Source organism: Pangasianodon hypophthalmus, chromosome 17, assembly GCF_027358585.1.
Source record: "Pangasianodon hypophthalmus isolate fPanHyp1 chromosome 17, fPanHyp1.pri, whole genome shotgun sequence".
NCBI lineage: Eukaryota > Metazoa > Chordata > Actinopteri > Siluriformes > Pangasiidae > Pangasianodon > Pangasianodon hypophthalmus.
This window is the reverse complement of record NC_069726.1, coordinates 3,952,650-3,973,687: the sequence shown is the minus strand read 5'-3', so window position 1 is coordinate 3,973,687 and position 21,038 is coordinate 3,952,650. Positions and strand designations below refer to the sequence as shown.

Below are 21,038 nucleotides of genomic sequence, written 5' to 3'. Positions count from 1 at the left end.
CTTAAGGGGATATCCCGCCGTGTTTTTTTTTTTTTTTTTTTTCTCCCCTAACTTTCCTTCATATCTTAACGGAAGTGTTTTTTAACCTTAGTGTTTTTCTGTACTGAAAAAACAACATTGTTGGGACTGTACTGGAAACTGTAGATTCTGCCATGATTTTGTCAATGACAATTTTTGTCATTGTGGCTAAATTGTGTATAAATCATTTGTCACGCAGTGTGATCGGGTAAAAATGCACGATATACCAGCCATGTGAAAAATTAAAGGTAAAAGAAAAAAAAAAAAAAGCCTCCATTATGATGTGAGGGGCATTTATTTATTTTTGCTGGCATGGTTTTGGGTCCCCATAGAGAGATGCGTCTCCGAAAATTTAATTTTAACTGATCACCTGTATCCTAGGATGAAACATTTCTATCCTGATGGGCGTAGTCTGTCATCCGCAGGGCATGTGGGCTCACTGAATGGTTTGATCAGAATGTAAATCATATGCTATGGCCTCCACACTTGCCAGATCTCAGCGCACTTGAACAGCTAAGAGAGATTTTGGGAGCGACTTTTTACAAAGACACTGTGTTGGTTTTTCCTTCAATCTCTCACTCAACGTGTGCTTAATCCTCTGCCTCTCGCTTTCTGAGAAGTTTCATCGCATATAATTGCACAAAGAGTCAGAGTGGAGCATCACCTGAACACGTTTTTAGATTCAGGTGATTAGTACAATCACTGACAGTTAACTTTCGATGAGCACCTCCATCATGAGGCACTAGTACAGCACGAGCACTTTTGTAACGCAATGCCCATCGTCGCATTGAGAGCAGTAGTCAACTGCCACTATTTCTCTCATCGTACAGTGTACAAGCTCAGCTTCGGGTGTCTATTATAAATGAGTAAAGTTGTTGTCTGTTCTTTTCCAAATACAGAAAAACATGATAATTCTTATTTGCGCCATAGATGCGCTAGTTAGATATTAGGTGGGTAATATGCAGAGATATCGCTGCTATAATGTTTGAGCAATGTTTGTATTCTACTAAAGAATTTTCGCTCAGCTTTGTAAATGCATTCCAAGCCAATGCTTATTTTCACCTGATACATTTTCCAGTGTTTTCTTTCAGATCAGCAAACTTTCTTGTGCCAAGAACGTTTGTCAAAAAATAATGACTGAAAAATGAAAGACAAATCAGTAATGAAGAACAAGTCTGCACTTTTTGACCTTTCTTATTTAATACAATCTATTCTTAAGCTCTTAACCCATACCGATTTTAACGTTCTTGGAGAGCCATTATCACATGTAAGCTCCGTCTGTGCTCCCAGTGCATGCGTTCTTTAATTAGGAGATTTGCATCAGAAAATGGCAGGTTTGTTGAGCTCCCAGTTTGGTGTCATTAAATGAAGCAAAGTCATCCAGAGAGCAGCTAATCACTGAACTAGATTTAGATAAAGATCTGAGAAGATCTAAGCTCTTTAGGCCTATCGTAATGCCTCTGCTGCTACTGAGACCCAGAGCATGGCTTTGTGCATGATGTTGCCGTTTGATCCACACAATCTGAATCGCTGCTGTGATTCGAGTGATTCAGCCATGTTGCACTACCTTATCTTGAATCTCCTGCTTCTCCTTTGCGGCCTCCTCCAGCTGAGCCTGCAGGTCGCTGATCTGAGCCAAGTCCCTCGCCGACTATCAATCAAAAACACACACCGTCATTTTATTTGGCGAAAGCATCCTAAGAGATCTAACATGAGGAAAGCGAGAAAGCAGACTGTGAGGAACCTGGGCCACAGCTGCCTTGTGCTTCTTCATCAGCTCATTCATGTCCTCCTGGTCCTCCTCCAGACGCGACTGCAGGTCGTTCTTTTCTCTCTGCAGTCTGCTGATCTGTTCCTCCAGCTGAGATGCACACAGAGAAAAAGAGAAAGAGACTTAAATCTCAATGATATCCATCTGCTCTTGAGTACAATATCTTTAAAATGATTTGTAAAGCTGGAATTTATATACAATGTCTTTCTAGACTTGTATAAAAGGAGTCTGTGTTTTGTCCCTCTGGAGGAACCCTTAAAGCTACTTCATCTCATAACCAAAACACTAAAAATGACGGTTCATTTCACGTTCCCCCCAAATACACACACTCGCAACACAAGCACACTTCAAATTAGATAGACCGTCCCAAAAGACCAAAAGGAAGGAGCCGTAATTAAGTACACCAATTAGCAGCTGTAAGCAGACCGGCACATCCTCCCGCAGGAACACAACTGTCATTTAAGTGCCATTATTACAGGCACTACTCCAAAGCCACAGCGGAAAATGAAAGTCAGAAATGCTGTAACATCAAAATTAATGTAATAATAATTAGCACATAATAATGGACATATAGTATAACAAACCTGCATTTGTATCTTTATAAGTATCTTTCATTTATAAATTTGAATGTAGTGTACCTTTTAAAATGAATTGTACCACAGCTCTGTTGAATTCTCAAGTCTGATTGGTCGGAAAGTGTTGAATAATTTTCTATAACAGCAGCTCAGACACTAGTTCCGGCGGAAAATTCAAATCACAGCTTTATAGTAATGTGTTCATTCTAATACGTAATGGCGTCTATCGTAACAAATCATTCACAATGACTTGTATGGCATACAAGTACAAATGTGTTTTGTGTGGGGAGACATTTTTGGAAGGAGTGTCCAGTGTCTGCGTGTTATAACAGTCAGAGGTAAAGCTGTACGTTTTCCACTACAGGAAAGTCTTCAGGAGAGTGGATACTGCATTTTGGGTCTTATTAACTTGAAAGTGAGGTAATGACTTTATAGCAACTACAGTGTAAGCGATAACATTTGCATGGAAGTTCCACATCATTAAATGTAACTGTAAATGGATAAAAAGTACAACATGATTCTTTAATAAAACAATTTAATCGTTGGCATATTGCTGTTGTGTAAGAGGACTATAACACTTCAGGACATGGTGTTCTAGGAAAATAATCAACTAATCAATGCTGATGAATATTTTCCTATAACTCTATGCCCCCAAGTGTGCTATTTTTTATTTAAGGTACATACTGGATTAAGTAAATTAACTACTGGTACACCCTTTCTTGGATTTTAGAGTAAAGTTTTAAAGGTACAGTACATGCACTTTCCCAAGTGAAAGGTACAAATTGTATACTCTTGACAGTAAGTTTACACTTACAGTTTAGTACCTTTTTTCCCTTAGTGTTGGTCACTTTTAATCAGCTGATTAACGTCTGCCGAGTAACCTGATAAATTGCATATTTAAATTATATTTATTTCATTTCCTTTATTCAGCAAAAAGCCGTACACTGACATGCACCCTCTCTAAAATGTCTGACACTTCAGCTATTAAACTATATGAAAGAAAAAATTTGTACTTAATGTCACATATTTAAGTCACTTTGTTATTCCACTGGTCATAACTGTCAGACATCTCTGTATTTTTTCTGTTTAAAATGATATTGTGCTTTATAATCACATTTATATCATTAATAGCCGGTGTACATTCTGTGCATCAAATATGACAACTGTGTGTCGTAACATCTTTAACCTACTTCTTTTTATAGAAATCTGAGCGCAGGCTGGTAGTAAATGGGTCTAGCCATGTAACCCTTTATACCACTCGCAATAAATTGTTCATCTGACATTACGACAACCTATAATTTTCTCTATAGTTTGCTCTTTAAAGCTTTAGACATCCAAAATGGGATTAATTGGACTTTGATAACAGCTACTCATGCTTCTGTGGCGTTCTGATTGCACAATGGAAATCAATATACACCATATATAGCTTGAGCAAAGCACTGTGTGTGCTCTAACCTCCTTTCCTCTTACAATGTGCTGTATCTTTTTCCCCTGTGGCATAACCCATGTTGACTTCCTCTTAGGGGACTCCTCATTGCTGGGTTAAAGGTTGCTCCAGTGCTTAACTGGCTCAAGGATGTTTGTTGGTTGACTTTTTGGATGCCAGAAAAATCTAGTCAACATATCTACACATTTTATTTCATTGTACTTTTCTCTTCACAGTTTCGTATCATAGAAACCTTTACAATTTAAATGTTTCAGGACCTGTAATATGTAACAATTTATTTTATTAAGTGATTCCATAAGCTAACAGCATTTGTCCAGCTTGGCTCTCTATTTAAACAAAACTGACAGGATGACACATCTTCCTGCAGCAAACAGCAGAAATCAACATTATGCAAAAGAAACAGTGGAAATCTTGCATGCTTAGCCTGTAAGATACTGCCTCTCTTTTAATGACCATGTTTCTACCGTTTTGTAGTAAAAAACATGGCAGGACCAAACACAGTAATTAAACAGAGTAATTGCATGTTGTTGGCTCAGGAAAAGACGAGGAGATTACATGCTTTTACTTCAGATGTCTTTCGTATAACTGCTCACAATAACGCACAATAAGTAGCTCATCAGAATACACAGGCTGTACCTTTTAAAACAAAGTCCACGCCCAGCACACGAAAAATAATTTAAACCTTTAAATTACACAATACTTATAATCTCAGGTGAAGCAGCGGTGGCAGCCATCTATCAAGCACCCTTATGAGCACAAATATAACTCACCGACATCTTTGCCTTGGAGATGTCCTCCATCTGGATGTGCAGGTCCTCGATCTCCAGCTCCATGGACTTGCGAGCTTTCACAGCTGCGGCACAGGTGAACTCTGACTCCTCCAGCTGCCAGCACACACACACACACACAATTGAACATACCCAAGCATGAACCCAAACACCTACATCTTCACTTTGCCTTCCCCTTGTCGACCCTTCAATCGTAGACCAAATGCACCCTGAGCACTCTCGAGACCAATCAAATGTTATAAGGAGGAAAGTGAGACCTGGTTCTTGAGCTGTGAGATCTCTCTCTTGCTCGGCGCGTTGCTCTTCAGGTGATCGAGCATGAGCTGAGCATCAACCAACAAGGCCTTGGTGCGCTTCAGATCCTTCTTCAGACGCTTCTCCATCTCCACATCCCTTTGGCCCACCTGAGGAGACGAAGCATTTAATCAGATATGTTGTGGTTATTTACAGTCATGTTGTGGTTTAGGTGAAGCATGTTGTTTAGAGTCCTGCTGTGGCTGCATAAATTATGTTGGGATCAGTTAGAGTCATGGATTAGTTAGTTGTCTGGTTGTGATGTTAATGCTAGTTAGAGTGGTGCTGCAGTTTACAAGACCTTAATGTGGGTTTATTAGGGTCAGGATTTGTTTGGATAATGCTATGCTGTGATTGGTTATGAGTCATGCAGTGGGCTGTACCTGGTCCTGAGCGTTCAGCAGTTTGCTCTCCAGCTCTCTCCGCTCTCTCAGAACCTTCTGCTTATCATCATACTCCTCCTCCAACTGCATTTCCATCTGTTTCAGCTGTGACACACACACACACACACACACACACACACACACACACACACACACACACACACACAGCTCAACAGGAGACTTCCACAATAGCGTTTATACATTCAAACAGCCGCATGGATGAGAAGGCATCAAAAGTCAGCATCAAAGCATGAGGTTAGAGAGCTGAGTGTGTGATTCTTGTCTTACCTTCTTACTACATGACTGTCTGATCTCCTCTACCTCTTCATCTTTGCTCTCAAGCTCCTTTGAATGCATCTGCCTCAGCCTCTCCATCTCCATCTCCAGGCGCAGCTTAGCCTGACCACACACACACACACACACACACACACACTTGCTGTTTGATACTACGCTTTCTGACAGAATTTTTAATCGGGCAGTTCCTTGACTGTCTCAGAGTGGTCCTTATACATGGTTTCCTACCTGCTCCAGCATCTGGATGGTTCCAGCCTGTTCATCCAGCTCCTCCTCCTGATCTTTGACCTTTGCCTCAAGGTCGCGTAGCTGCTTTTTCAGCTTGGCCAGCGATGCCTCATCCTTTGACTCCTGAGAGGAGAGATCCTGTAGCTCTGCCTCCAGCTGCTCCAGCTTTACATTCAGCCCACACAGCTCCAGCTCCTTATCCTACACACACAACTCCAGCTCTTTATCCTACATGCACACACAGCCCCAAAGTCTCTATCCTCTTATCTTGTAGTTTTGTTGTGTGTTCACATTGCACTGAAACTTCACTTCATTTTTTAACATGATTTATATACTGGCACCTTTAAGGTAATTTCCTTCGCTGTGTCTTGACCCCGAAAGGAGCTATATGATGCAGACATGATGACACCACAGATTCACGTCTTAATGTAATTTAATCTATAGGCCTCTCTCTTTTTTTAATTAAGCATGAAGGTAATTAGTAGTCGACTAATCAAGAATTGATTTTCTGTCAGCACAACACATCCACCAGTGAATGGGTAGTGTTATGGGATGGTAGATACGGGTACTACACTGAGATCAAGTCTATGGAATGACTGCGATATACACACACACACACACTTTACCTGCAGCTGCTGCCTGATTGTAAACACTTCTCCAGTCAGGACATCCTTTTCTCTGCCCAGTTTCTCCCGCTGTGTCCTCTCTCTCTGCACCTCATCCTGAGCCTGGCTCTGCTCCAGATCAAACCTGTGAGACACACACACACGCAAAAAAAGCTCTGAATCTTTACCCCATTTTCAATAAGACTGAAGCCACACTGTGAAGCACCATCCTGATCCTGTGTCTGTGAAATCCTTATCATTAGAGGTGAGTATCATGTAATGAGATGCATATCATCTCATCAGAGACAACAGAGGCCACGCCTCCTTGACTCGGACTAACAGCCTCTGAGATATCTCAGAAATGTAATGTGACGACCTCCTTACAATAATTCATCCAGGAACTCTTCAGCATCAATACAGTAGCCATTTTCTCTTTCTCTATCCCCCTCTCTCTCCTTCTGAAGGATCACTCTGCATTCCTTTTCATGTCAACGCTCGTTATAAGTGCTCACATCTGGTGTTAACAGCAGGCTCTTCATTTGAAATTGCACCTTGATCATGAGCATGGTGCTCTGTTCAAGAGTCCAGTGAGCGTCAAGACGCTTAACTTTTTCTGAACAGTGAAGAGGTGCGCACGTGACCTCTGCCTCCACCTCTCCTTTCATCTCCCAAAGAGGTCTTGAGTGGCTCGCGAGGAGCTCCTCAGCTGAAACAAAGAAGCTGTTGTGTGTGGCCCTTGAAGGTGGATCATGTCAGATTTGAATCAAGTGAGGTCCAGGCTTGGTTTAATGTAATCATCTAAATTTATCCACGTTGAAAAGGAAACAGCCAGGAAGAGAATGAGAAGAGGCATGACATACATTGTCCTTAAGTCGGGAAGCCTTCACATTAAAGATGAAAATAACAGGATGATTGAGCTAAAAGGATTATTAGAATACATTGCTCTACGTAAACACTTTTGGCTAAATGCAGAAATCCAAAATTAAGTGTTTTTTTACATTCACTCAGGGCATGACAATATATCGGTGTGATGGTATACTGTGATGAGGTAAATCTATAATAGTGTTATTATATCCATTTATACCATGCTGCTGTTGAATACTCTATTCTGATTAGTCGAAGGTTCTTTTTAAATTTTCTATAACATTACTGATTGTAGCGCACCTGTAAATCACAGGAACCAGAAACTAGCTTGTCTTACATAGAAACAGTTAAAAAGCATGACGTACATTAAGAAATAAAAAAATTGCATTGGTGAACTGTTGTGGCGTAAGAGGAATAAAACACTTCGGGATGTACTGTTATAGGAAAATGATCAACCTCAGGATGGTAACGGTAACTCTGCTTTGTGACGGCCTGCATCACACCACCATGTCGTCAATTATTTTCCTATAAACGCAAGACTCCAAGTGTTTTATTCCATACATACTTCATGCCCCACGCATGAAATATGCTATGCATTTTTTTTTAAAGCAGAGATACTCAGAAGCTAGCCGTTTCAAAACAAAGTCTGCTTGTACTGACTGGATGTTGTCGTCTACATCATTTACACCAAATACTCTGATAAGTAACTTCAAAATTAATGAACTTTAAAGAAAAACGTACCATGCAAAAATCTTACAAACCAATAAGTTCTTTTAACCAAATAACTGAATACTTGTTAATTCTGATTCATCATTCCTCCTCATTTGAAGTTTTGATGTAACACAAAAACATGATCTTGGTCACTATGGTTTTCATACTGTGAATTTCTTATACCATCGCATTATACATTATACATTATACCAATATACATTATTTATACTGTATCTAGACACACATGCAAGTACTGTTGGGGTCATAATTTTAAATACGCCTTGCAGAATCTGCAAAATGTTAATAATTCTTAAAAAATAAGAGGGATCATAAAAATTGCATTTTGTTTATTTAGTAATGCCCTGAATAAGCTATTTCACATAGCAGACGTTTACACATGCTTAGTTCTTAATACTGTGTGCTGTTACCTGGATGATCAGTGACTGTTTTTTTAATGTTTTGTGATAGTTGTTCATGAGTCCCTTATTTGTCCGGAGCAGTTAAACTGCCCACTGTAAACTTTTGAACAGGATGATCAGTGTAAATTATTTTGTTTAAAGATCTTAGTTTTTTCATTTAGTACTGCCCTTCAGAAGCTACATAAGATATTTACATCTTTTCCAGAAGACAAAATAATAATTTGCACCGATCATCCTGTTCAAAAGTTTACAGCCCCGTATAGTGTGTTGCCTTTTTGAGCATCAGTGAATGTTTGCACCTTCTGTAATAGTTGTGTACAAGTCCCTCAGTTGCCCTGTGAAAAGATGGATCTCAACATTGTTGGAAAGGGGTCAAATATGCAAAAGATGGTGGAAAAGAAACTAATGTGCAGGAACTGGGGGATTTTTCTGAAGAACAGTGGGCAGTTTAACTGCTCAGGACAAACAAGGGACTCATGAACGACTATCACAAAACATTACAACAGTCACTGATCATCCAGGTAACAGCGCACAGTATTAAGAATCAAGTGTATGTAAACTTCTGAATTGGTTCATTTGTGTAAATTCAGTTATTATTGTGTCTTGTGGACTATATGTAAACATCTGCTATGTGAAATAGCTTATTCAGGGCAGTACTAAATAAAAAACAGAATGCAATTTTTCCCTCTTTTTTTTTTTTTTCCAATTATTAACATTTTTCAGATTCTGCAAGGTGTATAAGAGGTTGAACTCAGCATGTACTCACTTCCTCTGTTTCTTCTCCAGCTCGTGGTTGCGGCTCTGCTGGTTCTCCAGGTGCAGTTTGGTGTCCTGGAGCTCAGCCATTAATCTCTGGCATTTCTTCTTCGCCTGCTGTAGAGAGCGCTGGGTCTCCTCCTGATCAGCCTGCAGGTCAGCCAACTGCACCGAAAGAGAGAAGATGGAGGCATGGAGATGAAAAGAAGCAGCTGATTTGAAAAAAGAAAATTGTGCATCTCGTGCGTCATACCACTCGTACTGCTCAAACGTCTTGGAATTAATGTTCTTGTGAAAAACAAAATTTTCACATTTCTAACAAAATAGAAATACTCCTTTCAAAAAAAATTATTTTTAGATTAATTTCCTGAACCTGAGCTCTAGTTTAGTGTGAGTATTTTTAATTATACTGTCATACATTAAAAGTATACAAGTACATATTTTATATAATACTTTACCATGAGGGGGGAAAACCATCAGGATGAATGTGCATATGACTAGCATGTAAGAGCAAGAGAACTAAAATGACTAAGACCAACTCTGAAATTCAAATAAATAAAAACACAAAATAGCACCTAAAATGAACTAAAACTAGTGAATTTTAAGCAGAAAATATTAAAAATCTAAACTATAATAGCACAGGCATTTATAAAGTTATTCTAATATGATTAGTTTGTGCATTTTTAAATAATTTAGAAAATGTTTTTTAAAAAGAAAGCTGTGTTTAGAATGATGTACAATGTTCATTTGAAAATGATTTTTAAAAAAGCTGTAAAGTATTAAGATTGATGTTAGAATGCTATAAAAATGCTGTGTATTTGGAAATCTTGAAATTAAATCGATAATCAGAGTATACTATTTAGTAACTTATGGTCTTTCCTAAAGTATTCAGAAAAGTTAAATAAAACATATTTTAAAAAATACATTTTGGTCTCTTGTTTAAATTATTTACACATATGGAGTACAAGTTTGTAGTAAATAAAATGGTGACTATTAAGCAAATCACGAATTCAAACTGATTCCAAATGTTTGAACACATGGGCGGACATTTTACGATGTGTTAAAATGTGCTGTTAATGACGTTCACTATTTTTTGAGAAAATAAAAAGTAGCTTTGTGTGATAAATGTCTGTGATTGGTTGAATCCTAGGGTTTGTTGTAAAATAAAGCACACAGTAACATACCTTTCTCTCCAAATGCCTCTTGTTCTGCTGCTCTGCCTCCAGCTTGTCCTCAAACTCCTGCTGTAGTTTCTTCTTAGTGAAGTCTATTTCTCGGACAGCTCGGTCGTATTTCAGCTTCCATTCACCACCTGAAACACACAAGCAAATCATGGATAAGTCACAGACACAGTCATTCTGCACTTTATTTTACATTATGGTAAGTGCCTACTATTTAACAGGTGGGTGGTATTAATTGTACATAGCATATTGGTTTATACAGTGCATAGTAGTTTATGTGAGAACTACTAGGCTGATACAGCAGTATTTGTTGCTTACTTAGAATTTACTAGATAATAATGTCGTACTTGCAAGAAAAACGTGGTGCATACAGCATTTCGCTAGGTGGATTAGTAAATAATATGAAAATTAATTACCAGGTAAACGTCAGCCCTGAATGCTAAAAAGAAACTACAATATAAAATTTGGGTGAAGATTTTGCTGTACAGAAGTATTTTATTTTACCAGTTTCATCGTCGTCGTCTATCTCTCCGTTAAACTCCGTCGCTCTGAGGAGCCGCGCCTCCATCACCTCCACCTCCATGCTTCCCATCTGCTTTTTCATTTCCTCAAACTTTGTCTGGATTCGGAGCAAAAACATGCACATACGTTAGCGCATCATCGTGACTGAGCTATTGTCTTGCTCAATCCAAAGCGTTCACACCAGCTTGAACATAAAGTCAGTGTTTTTCAAACGAATTATTATCTACCACATTTGTAGTGTATGTGCGATTACCAAAATCAATCATTTTGTATTGAGAAAAAGAACAGAAAACTTGTTTAGTCCAAACCCACTTGTAATGGAAGCTTATTTGATGAGTTGATGAAAGTTTAAACAAACAGTTTTTCTGTCTTTTCTCAGTACAAGGAAATATTTTTTAAATTCTGCTTTTTTTTTGGTTTTACATCAGGAATAGACAGAACTTAGTAAAGCTAATAAGCACCAGGCCACCATGTAGCTCTGAGAATAGCGTATTGCTGAATTATTACCTGCAGGTCCTTCATGTCCTTCTCCAGACGCAGCCTTTCAGCCGTCTCCGTCTCCAACAGCTGGGACGCCGACTCGCTGGTGTTCCTCTCATCTGAGAGCTCCGTTGATAGCTCTGTGATCTAGAATCAATAACACACATCCTTTCACTATCCAATTCCGTAGGTCAGTCAAAGTGAAATAAGCAGAACTGCTACATTTGGATATGTTAAAGAAGGACCATAAGAGGTGTTCACAATACAGCACACAAAAAAAAAATAATAATAATAATTTCGTCATTAAATCAGCTATAAGTGATATCCAGATGGTGTGCTCAATTTCTTACTTTGCTCTCCAGCCGATCTGTGTTCAGCCTGAGCTCATTCCTCTCCTTCTCCACTTTCTCAAGCTTCGCTTTCAGTTGCTGGATCTCTTCCTGCAAGCACACAGTAACAACACTGCTAATCACACTACAAGTAAAAAATAGACCACAAAAGACCTTTGACCAGAGTTTCTTTTGTGCTGGAAGCAGAAAAATAAATATCTGCAGATAAGCCTGATTGATCAAAGCCACCTCGGTTTATCCTCCGCTCTCTCTCCCTGTTACACACGACATTACAGTGAACGATAACGGCAGTTCTGTTCAATCGTGCGGCCCTGCCTGAATTCAGACTCGGATGATGTGGCTCGGATTTACCGCATTTTAGACGAGATTTTACCTCTGGGGGAAAAGAGCCAGTAATAAAAACTTTGCCTCATGCCTAGGGTTTTGAGTGTAGATCTGAAACAGGATGTCAGAGGAGTGGAAATCAAAGAGCTGTCTCCTTCTTTTGGGCTGATCAGAGACAAAAGCTGTTAGACCGCATCAGCCTGAAATCAAACGCTGAGGGATTCACAACACGTGTGTGGGGGTGGCTCTGCATCTGTACAGCTATCACTAGAGCTGAAAGCTCAGTTTATACCTGAAAAGGAAGCTTTCAATCTGTGCTCTCAGGCCAGGAGACAAAACTGATGCTAACAGAGACAGACGAGCAAAAAAACTGGATAGGTAGATGGATAGGCAGGCAGGCAGGCAGGAAGACGGACGGACTCACATCTTTGCTACGGATCTGATCCTCGCTGAGCTGGACCTCGACAAGAGGACGCACGTTGGTGAAGAGCTTCCACCAGGGCCAGCCCTTCACACCCCGGTTCTTCTTGATGTTCTTTTGGATGCAGCGGATCGCCAGGTCCTGGACCTGTTCAGCAAAACATCAGAGAGAGAAAGAGAGAGAAGGAGACAGAGGGGGGGGAGAGAAAGAAAATAGAGTTTGTGGGTGGCTCTGCAGTCCATGGGTTGACCGAGATCTTTTTTGGTACTGCAGAGGAGGAGATCTTCAATTGCTGCAGAGGCACTGCAACATACTCTTATACAAGGAACTCATGGACAGCTACACTGTATATACACAACATAACAGAGCCACAGAATCCCAAATTACATGATATGATCCAAGAGTTGCTACAATGAGTTGTTTTGTACCTACTTGTCCTAATTGACTGCCAAATAAAACATCCTACGAGAGATTCTTAACAAACTATATGCTACTGTATGCAGACTTATGGAAAGATATGCTGACCGACCAATACAATATAATCACACAATCTTCAGTTAAAGATCTGGGCCTGAAGTTTTTATGGTTTTATTCACCCTATTTTCTTCCAATTTGGTCATTTTCCAATTCCCACCCCCTAGCTAGCTCTGCATCTTCTCATATTGCTGCTCATGCTACGTCAAAAGGCAGCTGAACTCTTAGAGGACAGCACCATCTACCCTCTTCCACATACATGACCTCACAGATGCCCACAATTGGTTAGCCACTCTTATTGACAGGGGAGAAAGTATTGCCATCCCTCCCACCCAAAGAACATGGGCAATTTTGCATTCTTCGACTCCAGACTACAAATAGCTGCGACGTCGCCGGAATTAAAACTTGCAATCTTTCCAATGATAGGACGAACGCTTTACTGACGTGCCAAAAAGCGTTCAAAACTCGAGAGCTCTGTGTATTGTAGCTAGTCAAATTTAAGGTCCTGAATGAACTGAAATTTTCAAAAACACGTATCAGGTGTGTCTAATAACAGCTTTTCTCTTTTCACAGAACTAATAATATATGTTAAACATTTGCACAGCAAATAATGTAGTCATAGATAGTCACATTGGTTACTGTTATAAAAATATGTCCCTTTGCAATGATGGACAGGATAGATTGGATCAGACACAATGTTCTTAGTAACACATGCAAAGTGGCCTACATTGTAAATATACAATACTACATCTTATAAAATAGGCAGAAGGTACTGGCAATTCAGAATATTAGTGCTCTAATTTTTTTCTGAGTGGCATCCTTTCTGACAAAAGACTATAAAAACCTGCATGGCAACCAAACAGCCACATAATAGACATAATAAGTGCGTGTCTGATGTCTGTGTGTGTTTGTTTGTGTGCATTTGCGTTTTATTTTATCAGCACTGTAACAACTGGCAGACAAAATCCATCAGCTTTTGAACACACAACCACGCGTGCACACACACACAAAGGCTGGGAGCTCTTTTGATTAATTAAATCAAGCATCCTGGCAGACTGCTAAGGATTTTGTGGTATTTACATGCAGCTTGTGCGTCTGTAGCGGGAACTGGTTTTGTGAAAACCAATTAAAGCAGCACACTGCTAAGCATCAAGTGTTTTTTTGCCCTGAAGGCCACCTGTTTGGCCAATTATAATTTGTCATGGTATGAAATGCTAGAAACACACACACACTTGGACAGTGAGGCTAAATGACCAGCATAGCATTTCTAACAAGCTTGATGCTGTGAAGTCTCGCAAATAATAAACAAAGCCAACAGAAGCCTAAGCAGATTGCAGGACAGGGCCATGGCGTCACTGTAATCAAAAGAAATCTGTGCTAAAGGGAAGCTCGAATCATACAAAAAGTGTCTTCCTTCAGACTGGAGAAAGGGAAAATTGTGTCAACTCTTCTCCCCAAACCTCTGATAAACTTTTGTGACTCCAAAGATAAACAGGTTGTTTGGGACTTAAAAACAGCAAATCCACTGCTTCTCCTCATAAGAGATGCTTCGAGACTCAACAACGCTAAACACTTCGAAGCCAATCCATCAGCAAGACGATCTTCCATAAATCCAACACTTACACGAACGTTATCACTAGCGCCGTTCAAAAGACTGGTACACAATCGCATCCATGCTTAATTGAAGATGGAGAATGTTAGAGATGGGCGTGCTGCAGCAGGATAATCAAATTGCATGGATTGAATGACAAAAGAGGAGCTGCACGAGAGTTTCAAAATGCCATGATCCCTGCAAGTGCCTTGCCTCTGGAGAAACACATAGCTCTGCTTCATGTCGACACACAGACCGAGAAATAATCAATAAACCTCGACTGCTTGTTCTCTCAGATCTAATGCCAGCTTTTACGTCCTGAATTTATTGACTGGTAACTGGTTTGATCCAACAGAAAGCGTATGAAAAAAAAATGCAACTTCGAAAGCTTCGAAAAATATATTATCTTCATCATGATTATATTAATTGCATTAGTATCATAGCTTTTTGTTTTAGATCATGTTGGAACGTCTTAAAATATATGTATATTTTAAATACTGTATATGTATATTTTAAGTACGGCCTTACAAAGACGTCACTAGCCATATTTGTTGCTAAAGTGCTTGTAAATTACTCCATAAATACCTTTTATTTGTTCACCAAATTACAATAATGTTAATTACCACAATAAGATGTTCACTGTTATATTAGCACTAAGTTAATGCTAGAGCGACACTGACAGTCCAAGTCTCATAGTCAAGAAAATATGGTACTGGGCAAAGCTCAGAGTGAAGATGGTGGACTTGTACATTTTACATGTATGCGTCATATTTATATAATGCACAGTCAAACAATACAATCAAACCTCTTTGAATCCAAAAGGCATCTTCGCAAATTTGGAAAGCATTAATGAATTAATAATACCAAACCTAATACTCAGCTCTTCCTAATGCATTTAATATGTACAGTTCATGATTCCTTCATAATACCACTATTATAACTTAGATCTTAAATGTATTAGTTAATTCTAACCAGCTCCAGTCATCTATACAGTAGTCTTAACTGACTTATAAACAACGTGCCATCGTCTCTTATTACAGCACACTCGAACTCGGACTGAAGACAGAAGCATCCATCACCATAATGGAAGTGGCTCCACTACACATCCTTATTCCAGCCGTTTCAAATTTGTAAACCCCCCCAGGCCAGGCCTACCTTTATGAAGAATGGCCTTGTTCTCTCCCTGAATCTCTATTCCAGCTTCATGTCCATTATTCACAAGCTACTTACACACTACCGCAAAGGTGAAAGGACACAAAACACATAATAGAAAAATCAATAGTGGGAAAATTACTTACAGAAGAAGAATAAAACTAACATACAAAGAAGTGAATCCACTAGTGAATTCTGGGCATGCTCGTCGGCTGCACAAAATGCGGTGAAACTGATAATGTGGTCTTGTGTAACTGGCGCTACACTGTGGTGTTGAATTTCAGACCTTGCTATGCTTTTCAACTGTAGCAGAACTTTAAACTAATGAAATCTGCCAATTTTATAGGATGAAATTTCAGAAGCGCATCACTGGGCTAGTCAAAAACAAAAGTCCAGATAAAAAAATTGTTTGTTTATGCAAGTTTATTTCATCTAACTATTTCTTTTGGATTTAAAAAAATATTTTTAATATAACTAGTGCAGGTAACTTTTGTGTAAAAAAATAATGAAAAAATAAAAACTTACATGTACATTTATCAATTTATCTGATGCTTTAATCCAATGGCTTTCTAGCATTCCTGGAATTTAAACTGATGACCTCCACATAATATTAACCCCTTAAACTCTCAGCAAGTCAAGACTTACATTCTTCAGTTTTATTACTACACATGGTTTCAGTTTGAAATTGTCACTGTATGATATTCTTGTCCAAAAATATTTGCTTGCAAAGTATCAGTGTATTAAAGACCAACACACAATCCGGTGGTGAAAACTAAAGAGAAAATTTGATACGAAGTCTTTTTTTTTTTTTTTTTTTTTACAAAAGTCACTTTGCACATCCTTGCTTATGTACATCCCCTAATTGTTCTATATACTGTACATAATATAAATCCCCTAATTGTTTTTCTTTTTTTTAGAAAGATATGTTTAAGAACTGTCACGTTGTACTCATCATGTTAAATGAGTTAAACATGTAAAGGCAATACACTGAGCGAAAAAAGAAAAGAAAAAAAAAAAAGGGATTGTTGTTTGCTTTTTAGTTGTGGTCAGCAATGTCACAATGTATAGTGTGTATGTAGCATGTTTACAACAGTTACAGATTAAACATAGCAAAAGGATTTTCAGAGTGGTTGTGTCCCCTATGTGGATAAAAAAATAGTCTATAGGACGGGCATTGCAAACTTTTTGGGAAGTCACAACCGGACACAAAGGGAATGACATACAATGGAGTAAAGACCTTCACAGGGGAAAAAAATAAAAATAGATGTAAATGTGTGACTTTAATGAATTGTCCAACCCGCCAATCAAGGCCTCCAGCAGACAGCCTCTGTTATTGTTTTGAAAAGTCAATGGTGAGTAAGCCATCTGATCATACATGATGACTAACCATGAAATCATGACAGCGTTCCTTAATAACTCCTAGCAGTTCTATGCCTTACGATGAATGATAAGGGTTCACTGCTGATTATTATATTCATTATGAACAGTCAGGCCAGGCAGCAGTACAGAAACATGCACAGGAAATCTGACAGGATTTGTACACAAGCGGTGATTGTTAAGACACCCAGGTGGCATTTTAAAGCTGTAGGTCAATAAAAGTCTGTAACAAACAGGCTGTCTGGTGCAGGTCTCTGCTGGCAGGTTGGAAAATCAGACCTTGATTGAAGTGCATGTGTCAGACTGTACATTCACAGCTAATCCAGATGGATGTTGGGCACACTGCGCCCAGAGAGCTGGTAAAGGGGATGATCTGAGTTAGAAATCTATTCATATAAAGTGCTCCGGCTCCCAGCTTTGCTCTGCTGCAACGTCAATACACCAGGTTATACCTATGTATCAGCTAGTTATGTAATAATCTAGATATTAAACTAGTAGCAGTCATCCGTTCTTTACTTTGCTTCTTTGTTTTAAAACATTTAAAGGTCATATGTAGAACCTAATAACTAAAGTTTTATTATTTCCTTGAGGATTGAAAGTACCTCTTTAGATAGCTAGGCTACCTATCCATCTGTTACCCATCCCTGTTTTATTCCTCTTGTACTACAACAACTTCCCAACAATTACAATTTTTTTTTTAGATATTGAAGAACGTCATACGTTTTATCCATTTATAGTTACGTTTAATATTCTAGGACGTCCGTGAAACCATTAGTTCTGTTATCGCTTATATTATAGCAGCTACAAACGCACATTCCCTCACTTCCTCTTGAAGTTACTAAGACAACAAAAAATGATGCTCGTTACTGGGAAACCACAAAGCCCTCCACACTGAAGACTCTGTCTCCTCACAGAAACCTTCACCATCTCAATGATTTAATGATATTAGAAATTATGAAGAGTGTATTAATATAGACCTTAGAGCTGGCGCTACTGTCGGAGCTGCTGTTATGGAAATATTAATCGGCACTTTCTGACTCAGAATCGTGAATTCAGCAGCACTAATCAGTAAACTACATTAATTTGTTTTACTTAGCCTTTGTTCTTAATATGGGTGAAACAAAAAAACAGACCTTTGGACTCTACTGTGTATAAAATCACTGTATGAGTGTGTCTCTTTTTTCGTGCTCTCACTGTAGTGCTTACCTTCCTCTTCTTGAAGGCCTGGCGAGACAGATAACCCCTGCAGGCAGCCTGGAATAAGGTGATGTTGCGTTTGGTCTGCTCATCTCTCTGCTCCTCTAGTTTAGCCAAAGTTCCCGCTCTGAAAAACACCTAATACAAACACACAGCGTGTATGACTACACCGTAAGCTCTACAATTTACCACATGAATTGCACTTTAACTGAAATGATGCAATCCTGTTGCAACACTGACTTATACATATTGTCAGATTCTATTATTCTTAACAGTGTTTAACGTTATATTCCTGCTCCGGTTGTGTAACTGCACTGTCTGTATACACTGTCTATTTAATGAAAATCTCTACCTGACTAAGCAAAAAAAGCACTTCATTGTACTGTACACTGACCCAGATATACGTTACTGTTCAAAAGTGTAGGACTAGCTGTCAAATTTTATTCAACATTCATATTTTATTCACTAAAGCTTACCACAGTGCAGATTTACATATTACACACCTTTTATATAACCATTCCCCTTTAACCTTCAGGTATTGCTTGGTTTTTCTAGATGTCTATTTAGTATTTTAAGTACATGGGGAAGAACACTCTAATTCATACAAAGAAATTACAATGAAATTATCCAAGTAACCTTTCCTCAAAGATTCACCTCAAAATGACTACTCTATTGAAATTTAAATTTAAGTACAATGACAAAGGTGAAAGTGAATTGAATAGTAAGGACTTCCATTGACTCCAATGGTAAATTGAAAGTAATTATGACCATAAATATTACTCTAAACCTAATCACATACTGAGATTGGTTTCTTAAAAAATATAAATTTCTGTTAAATATTAGACTAAGGATGGAAAAATGGTACCTTACAAGTCCAGACAATCACACTTGACACTCAATTACCATACATGAACAAAGAATCAAGTAAAATACTCCAACATTAACCTCCTATAGCATTTGCAATGATTGTCACAATCATTTACAGATGTCCATCAACCAAAATGCCATTTTCAACAACACGGCACATACAGTAGCATATACACAACTTTCTGTGCACTTTAAAGTGAATTATAAACATAGTGTTTATATAAGCACAGTGTTCAGAGTAATTCACCTCATCATTACAGTCTTCTGAAAAGTCTTAAGACAAGAGCCTCCATTAAAATAGAAAATGTGACACTTAATGGAAGTGCTTTTATCGCCTTTCAGAAGATTTTCAAAAGAATTTTTTTTTTCTAAATCATGAAAGTCATTAAAAAGTAAAATATAAAACATGGGTTGTTCTTAATAAACTAGAAAAAAAAAAAGTTTTAACTGGAAAAAAAGACAGCAGTATGATAAACCACTGCTCAATTCACTGTGTGGGTGTGGCCTAATATTCTAATAAGCTTGATTGACATGCAGAACTAAATACAACAGTGCAAGAGGGGAGAAATGGTATTTATACATGTTGTATAAAGTTACCCACTTACAACAGGTTACGCTTGCTATACTCGCTTTCGCTCGCTTGTTAACGAAATCAGATTTGCTCACTGAGTTTTAGGGGTTTTGAGGAAGTTTGATTCTGCTCGAAAGCGCTGTGTGAACATTAATGAAAATCTCTTAATCTATACCTGCCAGTGGTCCGGTTTTCCCTCTGTGCCTGCCAAATAATTAACTGTCCATTCCAAAGTCAATGAATCTGCAATTGTCTGGAAGCAGAGGAGGCTGAGCTTGTTTAGGCGCCGCCGTGTCTCTCCGCTCTCTCTGCCTCCTTTCCAGTTGATGGGATTAGATCTCTGCTAGGAGACTTCAGTTTAATTTGTGATTAGCAGGCGCGTGTGTCGGGGCAAGATGCGCTGAATAACCCTGTCACCTAGCAATGATGAGCCAAACAATGACTTCGACACAAAAGGAAGATGCTTCTATTGTGTTGGTGTAGGACGACATGTTTCTCGGATGAACCACACAATCGCAGTGCTGATTCGCAAGATTAGTGGTTTTTGGTGCCCTTTTTTGCACTACCTAGTTGTCATTCTGGTTGTTGCTTCTAGAAACAAAGGAATAAAAGACCACAGATATGATGTGGAGTTGAACAAGTACTCACCCTGCTCAGGCCCATGTGATAGTTGCTCTTCTCCAGGTCCAGACACTCCAGCAGCTCCTCTACGGCCTGCAAAAACACAGACATTTATTTTTATTCAAGTGATTTCACTTACAAGTCAAACAGAAGACAATCCAAGCTCAAATCTGAGATCGTGAGAGTTAAGGGTCTTGCTTGCTTTCCAAAAATCCTTCCAGAGGCTTCCAAAACCTTTAACTGCTGAATTATAACGTACCTCTGAAGACCGATCACTGTTTTAAGTGATGCCACGTCTATAAATAAGCAGATAAACAAGACCAAAACTAACCAGAGTTGAGCTACTTCACAGTCCCCAAGCGTCGTACCAATGCTCAGCTTCAGTGTCATCTCTCTCTCTCTCTCTCTCTTTTTCTTTTACTCTCTCAGAGCAGGACAGGTCTTGAGAACCCGATCTGAAAGGCCCCATCTAGATTACAGTGGACAAGGGGGTGGCAGCCCGCAGCACTAAAGCACCATTGTTCCAGTCTGTTTCCACAGAAACCCATCAGCGAGACGCTGGCACAGGGGAAATCTGCTTCTCGCACTTTTTCGCCTGCTCTCTCCTGCTAAGGCTGGCTTTTGTGCTCTCCTCCTTCCCACCGTTTCATTTCTGCGAGGTTTCATCCACAGGGAATTCAAACACAATTGACCTTCCTTTCTCTCACAATTCTCATCAGGATGGGGAAGAAAAAAAAAAAAAAAAGGCTTCACGCTT

At 38.9% G+C, this 21,038-nt stretch overlaps 1 protein-coding gene across 8 annotated transcripts in view; it reads right to left on the bottom strand.

The window, feature by feature from the left end:
• Positions 1-21,038, bottom strand: part of myo18aa (myosin XVIIIAa) — a 77,246-nt gene that overhangs the window by 10,548 nt on the left and 45,660 nt on the right. For all 8 annotated transcript variants that reach the window (XM_053241129.1, XM_053241133.1, XM_053241134.1 and 5 more), the window contains 16 exons: positions 20,309-20,374; positions 18,232-18,360; positions 12,435-12,578; positions 11,687-11,776; positions 11,364-11,483; positions 10,839-10,953; positions 10,338-10,465; positions 9,164-9,318; positions 6,425-6,548; positions 5,799-5,999; positions 5,565-5,675; positions 5,277-5,381; positions 4,857-5,003; positions 4,582-4,695; positions 1,763-1,879; positions 1,586-1,669 (listed from right to left, as the gene is read on the bottom strand). In XM_053241129.1, coding sequence (XP_053097104.1) covers positions 1,586-1,669; positions 1,763-1,879; positions 4,582-4,695; positions 4,857-5,003; positions 5,277-5,381; positions 5,565-5,675; positions 5,799-5,999; positions 6,425-6,548; positions 9,164-9,318; positions 10,338-10,465; positions 10,839-10,953; positions 11,364-11,483; positions 11,687-11,776; positions 12,435-12,578; positions 18,232-18,360; positions 20,309-20,374 — 1,950 coding nt within the window. The remainder of the gene's footprint in view (positions 1-1,585; positions 1,670-1,762; positions 1,880-4,581; positions 4,696-4,856; positions 5,004-5,276; positions 5,382-5,564; positions 5,676-5,798; positions 6,000-6,424; positions 6,549-9,163; positions 9,319-10,337; positions 10,466-10,838; positions 10,954-11,363; positions 11,484-11,686; positions 11,777-12,434; positions 12,579-18,231; positions 18,361-20,308; positions 20,375-21,038) is intronic.